The sequence below is a fragment of the Neomonachus schauinslandi genome, unplaced genomic scaffold (assembly GCF_002201575.2).
Source record: "Neomonachus schauinslandi unplaced genomic scaffold, ASM220157v2 HiC_scaffold_1296, whole genome shotgun sequence".
In the NCBI taxonomy this organism is placed as follows: domain Eukaryota; kingdom Metazoa; phylum Chordata; class Mammalia; order Carnivora; family Phocidae; genus Neomonachus; species Neomonachus schauinslandi.
The window spans coordinates 1-8332 of record NW_025409986.1 but is presented as its reverse complement, the minus strand read 5'-3'; the positions used below and the strand labels follow the sequence as shown (position 1 = coordinate 8332).

The window sequence follows — 8332 nt, the reverse complement described above, 5'->3', positions numbered from 1 at the left end:
CTCTGGTCTGGGAGTTAGAAGAGCTGGGGCCTCCCCTGGTGCCACCATTCAGCCGCCTCTGTGACTTGGGGCATGTCAGGGGCCCTCCCTGGCCTCAGTTTCCTCCTCATAAAATGGGAATAATGCCTGTTCTACCTGCCTAGCAGGTATGTGTGCAATTTTACAAAAGCCCTGCACTTAGGACTGAGGTCAGGGACAGAGAAGCTCTTGAAAAGGAGGGAACACATTCTGTGAGGTGGCAGGAGGGCGGGGGGGCCCCATTCGGTCCTTGTCCCACTGGCCAGCTCTCCTTCCTCTGCCCCCTTCTCACCCACAGACGGCAGGGCAAGCGCTGCTGCCCGGGAGCCTCCGCCGATGGAGTGTGGCCTGGCTGGCGCGAGCACAGGTAAGGGAGCGCAGGCACCAGGGGGAGCCCCCTGCGGCCTCCTCCGCCAGGCCCGTTTTCCCCGCCCTGGCCCCTGTCCTGCCCCTGTGTGTGAGGTGCTGCCCTCATAGGAGCCTGTGGGCTGTAGAATCGCAGAGCGGGACCAGGAGGTGGAAGGTCACGTCCAAGAAGGCAAAGAAGACCGACTTCGGGAGCTAAGAAAATGACAAAAGGCCACTGTGCCTCGCTAGGCAAGGGGACGCGCACACACCCGTGCAGAAAGCCAGGCGGGAGGGCGAGTGAGGCGTTTGCTAACTGCTGGTGGTCACGCTGATCTAACATTGAAAACCAGCGCTCTGGGTGAGAGGATCCCTGTTGGTTTTTTTTTTTTTTTAATTAATTTATTTATTTGAGAGAGAGAGAGAGAGAGAGAGAGAGAGAGAGAAACAGCATGAGAGGGGATAGGCTCAGAGGGAGAAGCAAGCTCCCCGCTGAGCCGGGAGCCCGATGTGGGACTCGATCCCAGGACTCCAGGATCATGACCTGAGCCGAAGGCAGTCGCTTAACCAACTGAGCCATCCAGGCGCCCGATCCCTGTTGGTTTTGATCAGGAAAGTGCCTTCGGTTTGGTCCATGAAAGCTTCCTGGGGTTGCTCAGAGTTCATGGGCGGTGGAGAGGAAACAGGCAGGCAGTTTTGGTGTCTGCCAGGCAGGTGCTGCTGTGAGCTGAGAGTCCTGCGCTCTGTGCACAAGGCCCCCCAGCCCCCAGCATCCCTGACCTCCTCACCACCCTGCTGCCCAATGGCTCTGGTCCTGGGAGAGGGGGCAGGGCCCGTCCCTGGGAACGCTGCCCCTTGGCTCAGTGACTCTGGTTTCTTTACCTCCCCTCCCCTCCAGGGCCTTGCCCCACGGACCCCAGAGCCCCGACCTTCCCGGGATAATCATCACAATGAACCTAAGATGGAGACAAAAATCAGGCAGTAGAGTAATAAAGGAATGAAGCTTCCAGCTCAGAGGAGGTGGGATGATACATGGATACCGCACATCCTGGGGCCGGCTCCTGACGCAGACTTCAGGAGCATAGTCACCCCACTTCCCAGGCCAGCTCCCCACCACTGCCATGTCACTTCGAAGGCTGGGAGCCCTCAGGGTGTGTGTGTGTGAGAGCGCAAGAGATACTGATGTTACCATAATTATGGTAAAACTGAGGACAGGTGGTTCCAGACGTTTTAGCAGAAGGAACCTTTTCCCAGGGAATCTTATAAGTAATTCCTAGTTCAGGCATGAGAGATGTGTCAGCCAGGGCCCTCTCCCTCACCTCTGGCAGCTTCTGAGGTGCCCTGGGGTCTTAGGGAAGAGGTGGGAGAACACCGGCTTTGACCTTGGAGGTCGGAGGCACTGGGGGGCTGGGCACCTGCTGGCCAGGCTTAGGGAGGGAGGGACTCTTTCTGGATGGCTGAAGTTTTCAGTTAATTACGAGCTTACCTCTTTTTTTTTTCTATTTATTTTATGTGTTTTTTTCTTATTGTGATGAAATATACACGTGAAATTTACCATTTCAACCGTGTTTAAGTGTACCACACCGTGGTATTAAGTACACTCACATGGTTGTGCAAGCACCACCATCTCCAGAACATTTTCATCGCCCCAGAAACTCTGTCCCCATTGAGCAATAGCTCCCCCTTTAGCACCTTTGTATTTTATCCGAACCATTTAGAATTTTTTAAAAAATTACCCTTTTTATGATGACAGAGGAGCTCAACCTTTGTTTTAGGACTCCTTCGACAGACAGGCCAGGGCCTGTTTTCTTTGTGTTAATACCTGAGCCCCGAGGGAAGGTGTGCCTGATGACCGAGGTCCTGTGCACACACTTCAGAGGGGCCTACGCTCGCACAGCCCACTCACTTGTGTCTGCTCTGGGCCTAACAGCAGCGGACAGGAATGTTCTCTGGGCTTTCGGGCCAGGCCCATCTTTTTGGCCGGAGAGGGCTTGCCTCCCCAGCCATCAGCCACCATGATAACATCAAGGTCGGGTTTAATCAGAGCAAGACAGTGACTTCTGTGGGGCTCTGGGGCATTAACTGGGACCCCGTCACTTGGGGACAGCAATGCCCTGCTCACCTGAGTGTATTTTGGATTCACTACCTGACCGCCAGTTTGGACACCTATCACGTTAATTACTTCTGCTGGCCAACATTTCAGGACATCTAAAGAAATCCTCTTATAGTCAAGTAAACTTATTACAATTGGGTATTCAATTCCTGCCAATGTGCAGTTTAAATCACCACTTTCATCTTCAAATTATGACTCCTGCTAAAATGATTTCTCACAACCAAGCACCTGGGAAGGCCTTCCAGGGTCATGTTGCCAGGAGGGAAACTGGCCCCTCACAGGTACTGTCTGGGCCCCCACCCTCCCACCCCATCCCTGCAGTCACCACATCCGCTTCCTTGTCCTCATGGTGGCCAGTGAGGCTGTGGAGGGGGGCCGGGCTCTTTGGCCCTGGAACCCCCAGATTCTTTTTTTTTTTTTTTAAGATTTTATTTAGTCATTTGAGACACAGAGATACGGAGAGAGAGAGCATGAGCAGGGAGAGAGGCAGAAGGAGAAGGAGAAGCAGGCTCCCCGCTGAGCCAGGAGCCCGATGTGGGGCTCGATCCCAGGACCCTGGGATCACGACCTGAGCCGAAGGCAGATGCTTAACCATCTGAGCCACCCAGGAGCCTGAACCACCAGATTCTGAGGTTTTCTTTTTATTTCTTAAAAATATATATATATATTTTAAAGATTTTATTTATTTATTTGACAGAGAGTGACACAGAGAGAGAGGGAACACAAACAGGGGGAGTGGGAGAGGGAGAAGCAGGCTTCCCGCGGAGCAGGGAGCCTGATGCCGGGGCTCGATCCCAGGACCCTGGGATCATGACCTGAGCCGAAGGCAGACGCTTAACCAACTGAGCCACCCAGGCACCCTATTTCTTAAAATATTTTAAAGATTTTAAAATTCGAATATTTGAATATTCTCATACAAATTCAAACAGTGCAGCTAAAGTGAGGGTCCCCCTTGACTTCTCCCATCTAGTCCTTGTGCACATCGTCTGCAGGGCACCCACCGTCAGGCTTCAGTGTGGATCCTCGGAGTGTGCCGTATGTCTGTACATGGAGAGCTAGGGTGTTATTTTTCATAAATTGGGTCAGACGACTGATCGTTGGTTCTCAATTTGTTTTTTGTTTTCTCTTCAAATGTTTTGGAAATCTTCACATCAGCGTATATACGGCTCTTCGGCATTTTTTTCAGTTGCCACCTGCTATTCCATATTACGAAGGGAATGATCACTTGGTGGAACTGTTACTGATGGATAATTAGACTGTTCTCTAGCTTTTGCTAACTACAAATAGCGCTGCAGTAAATATTTGTGGACATTCCTCTGTACACTCCTATGCAAGTATTTATTAGGATGAACACCCAGAGTGAAACTGTTGGGTGGAGGAAATGGAAGTTTCGATACATTTATAATTTTAACAGGCACGTCAAATGGTTCTCCAAGAAGTCTGAAGTAGTTCATGCCCCAGCACACCCACATATACACTTGATCTCCTCGATAGTTTCCGGGTGCTAGAAACATCTGCGTGCAGGTTTCTGTGTAGACAGAAGTTTTCAGCTCCTTGGGGAAAATAACCAGGGGAGTGATTGCTTATCATATGGAAAGAGTATGTTTTGTTTTGTCAGAAACTGCCAAACTGTTCTCCAAAGTGGGTGCCTCGTGCAGCATCCCCGGCAGCAGAGAATGACGGTCCCTGTGTCTCCACGTCCCCGCCAGCATCTGGTGTTTGCAGTGTTCTGGGTTTTGCCCATCCTCATGGGTGTGTAGTGGTAGTATTTTAGCTTTCGATGTTGTATAAGCCAAATTCTTCCTTGCTCATTTTTAGAGTTTTCTGCATGGTTTATGCACATCAGAAATTTTGTAATTCACTTAATTAGGGTTACACTGAATTTAAACATTGTTTTGGAGTGAAGAACTTCCTTCTCATCTAGGAATATGATGTATCTGTCCTTTTAGTTACATTTTCTTTATCCTTTCAGGAACATTTAATAGCTTCCTTGATGTAAGTGTATGTATGTTAGGTCTCTTCCCAGTCATTTTATAGCTTTTATTGCCATTTTTAAAATTTATGAATTTTTATATGTTTTTGTTTCTGGCAAGCTTGCTGAAACTCTTATTTTATTTTATTTATTTGTCAGGGAGAGACAGAGCAAGCACAAGCAGGGGGAGCGGCAGGCAGAGGCAGAGGAAAAAGCAGGCTCCCTGCTGAGCAAGGAGCCCGATACGGGACTTGATCACAGGACCCTGGGATCATGACCTGAGCCAAAGGCAGACGCTTAACTCACTGAGCCACTCAGGCATCCCATGAAACTCTTTTTTTTTAAAGATTTTATTTATTTATTTGAGACAGAGAGAATGAGAGACAGAGAGCATGAGAGGGAGGAGGGTCAGAGGGAGAAGCAGACTCCCTGCCGAGCAGGGAGCCCGATGCGGGACTCGATCCCGGGACTCCAGGATCATGACCTGAGCCGAAGGCAGTCGCTTAACCAACTGAGCCACCCAGGTGCCCCAAAGATTTCTTTATTTTAGAGAGAGAGCGGGCATGGGGGAGGGGCAGAGGGAGAGAGAGAATCCTGAAGCAGACTCCCGGCTGAGTGTGGAGCCCGACACAGTGCTCGATCCCACGACCCTGAGATCACGACCTGAGCCAAAATCAAGAGTCTGCCGCTTAACCCACTGAGCCACCCAGGTGCCACCCCGCTGAAACTTTTATTTCTAATATATTGTCAGTAGATTCTCTTGCACATTCTATGTTAATAATTATCTGCAAATGACACTTTTCTTTTCCCTTCCAATATTTACATATATTTTTCTTTTCTCCCCCATGCTTTGGCTAGTTCCTCAAGGACAATGTTGAAGAGTGGCAGTGACCCTGAGCATCATCTTGTTCCTCACCTGAATGGGTTTCTAATCCCTTGCCTTTGGTTATAACATTTGCTGCAGTTTCTAGTATAGCTTCTTTGTCGGCCTAAGAAAGTTTCCTCATAGGCCTGGTTTGCTGAGAGCTTCCTTCCTCCTCCCTCCATCCCTTTTTCCTTCTCTCCCTCCAGAAATGATGTTGGATTTGATCATATGACATTTTTACATGGATTGAGATTGTGTCAGGTTTTGCCTGTTTAGAAAGTCAATGTCATGAACTATATTGAGCCATCTTTGCTTTCCCGGGGAAGATCCCAGCAAGGTCATGATATGTTGTTTTTTTAATGCTGCTGAACTTGCTTTGCCAATGGTTTTGCTTGTTTGTTTTTGGTGTCTCCTTTCAAATGCTAAACCTATAATTTCTTGCCTGCTCTGCCCTTGTCTTGTTGACACTGGATCATGCTAGCTTGTGGGCTCCCTCCCCCCTAGTCACTGTCAGAGTTTATATAAGCTTTGGATAACCCTTCCCTTGAAGTTTTAGTAGAAACTGTTTTTACAGTTAAAGGGGCCCCTTACCCATTTTTGAGGTAGAATGTTAGGTTTCTTTTCTGTCTCTTTTAGGACATGTTTTTTGTTTTTTCTTTTTTCCCCCTCTTCTTGAGTTAGTTTTGTTAATTTATATGGTCTCACAGAATCATCCCTTTTATATAGATTTTTCAAATTGATACAACATTTATGCCTTAGTATTTTAGGATTTTCAGAATCCTTTTTATATCTCTGTGTTCCCTTTACCCTATAGTCTCTGTTTTTATCTATTAATTCCTTCCTCCTACTTCCCTCGGGTTTATTTTGTTGTCTTTTAAATATCAGAACTTATTTAGAATTTCTCTTTTTTGTTCCCAACTGTTTTATTTCACCTACTTTTTACTAAATGTAAACTTTTTGTTGAAGTATAACAAAGAAAAGTGTACCAATCACAAGCTGTATACCTTCTCTTATAAAGTGAACATGTGCATGAAACCAGCACCCAGATCGAGAGAGGGAACAATGGGGCCCCTGGGTGGCTCTTTCCGTTAAGCTTCTGACTCTCGATTTCAGCTCAGGTCCTGATCTCAGGGTCGTGAGATCGAGCCCTGTGTCCAGCTCCGTGGAGCCTGCTTAGGGTTCTCTCCCTCTCCCTCTGCCCCCACTCTCCCCCGCTTGGGCTCTCTCTTGCTTAAAAAAAAAAAGAAGAAAAAAGAACATTGCCAGGACCCCTCAGGCCCCCTTTCCAACCACAGCGCCGTCCCTAGGTGGCAGTTTTCCTGACTTCTAACTTGTAAGTTGGTTTTGCCATCTTTTGACCTTCCTGTAAGTGGAATCCTACAGTCTGTATGTAGTGTCTGTAGAAGGCCTCTTCCATCATGGTGTGGGCCCATGAGCCAGGGGGACAAAGCACCCCTGAAGACCTGAGCTCGCTGTGTGTGTGGGGGGGGACCCCTGAGACTGAAGTAGCAGGGGCCTAGGAAGGGCAGGACAACACCTATTCTGGGTGCTCAGACCTTTCCAGCCTCCTTTCTCCTTCTTGGTTTTGTTGAAGAAAGGGGAAGTTGCCAAACAGTCAAGGAGGAAGAAGGTGAGGCACTCAGGCCCCGTGGCTCCTGCCATGGAGAGCCTGACTGTGAAATGGAGCTTGGTCACCCCACCACTGGGGGACTGGGCATGCACTCACTTAGCAAGCTCCCAGTGCATGGATCCTCTTAGCAAAAGAATGAGAAGCTCTGAAGCGTGGCCATTTTCTGCTTGTTCTGTGGGTGGGAACCCAGACCTTCCTTGCGTCCTGGGGCTTCTGCGTGGAGAAGGCGGGGCAGTGGGTGTGGCCTTGGAACGGCAGCGTCTCTTCCTTTCTTGTACGTTTCCTTCTGCACATCCCAAGCTGCCTTTCTCTGACTGCCCTTTCTACCTTTCCCTCTTGTCCTCTTCCGCGCTCTCTTCTGCATCCTTTCCTCCCGCCGCGTTTTCTGTGCTCGGCCGTCCCGGCATTTCCTTCCCGCCAGCCCACGGGGCAGTGAATGACTCTCCCCGTCCTCTCTCCCTTTGCCTCTGGCAGGAGATGGGCTGGTGATGAAGATCAAGCCAGAGAAGCCAGAGTGGATGCTGCAGACGCTGGTGCCACAGGCCGAGCTTTCCGAGAAGGATAAGGAAAACATCTTCCAGCAACATCGGGGCCTCCCGCCATGCCAGACCATGGGGAAGCCTCGGGCCTTGGGACAGGAGGAGACTGGGGGTCCAAGGTGGGCCCCTCCCACTGAGCAGGCTGGGGGGCTGGCAGGCCAGGCTCTTTCTGCCGGCGAGGGTCACTTTGTGTGCCTGGACTGCGGGAAGAGGTTCAGCTGGTGGTCGTCCTTGAAGATCCACCAGCGCACGCACACCGGGGAGAAGCCGTACCTGTGCGGCAAGTGCGGCAAGAGCTTCAGCCAGAAGCCCAACCTGGCGCGTCACCAGCGGCACCACACGGGCGAGCGGCCCTTCTGCTGCCCCGAGTGCGCGCGGCGCTTTAGCCAGAAGCAGCACCTGCTCAAGCACCAGAAGACCCACTCGCGGCCCGCCACCCACTCGTGCCCCGAGTGCGCGCGCTGCTTCCGCCACCAGGTGGGCCTCCGCATCCACCAGCGCGCGCACGCCCGGGACCGCCAGGGCGCCCGCCCCGGGCTGCAGGAGTTGCTGCGGGCCGCCGCCGCCCGCCGGGGCTGTCGCCTGCGGCCCGGGCCGCCGCGGGGCCGCCCCGAGTGGGCCTGGCTGGGGCTTTGCCAGGGCTGGTGGCGCCAGGCGGGGGCCCGGGCCGCAGTCGCCGCCGCCGCGGGGCCGGGCGAGCAGCGCCAGTTCATCTGCAACGAGTGCGGCAAGAGCTTCACGTGGTGGTCGTCCCTGAACATCCACCAGCGCATCCACACGGGCGAGCGGCCCTACCCCTGCCCCGAGTGCGGCCGCCGCTTCAGCCAGAAGCCCAACCTGACGCGGCACC

At 51.5% G+C, this 8332-nt stretch overlaps 1 protein-coding gene across 1 annotated transcript; it reads left to right on the top strand.

Annotated features, from left to right (window-relative positions):
- Positions 1-320: 320 nt before the first annotated feature.
- On the top strand, positions 321-8328 carry ZNF775 (zinc finger protein 775; the record flags this gene model as incomplete). Its single annotated transcript, XM_044912342.1, has 2 exons — positions 321-385; positions 7418-8328. Coding segments are annotated over exons 1-2 (942 nt in total), but the record flags the coding sequence as incomplete, so codon positions are not given.
- Between the last annotated feature and the right edge of the window lie 4 nt (positions 8329-8332).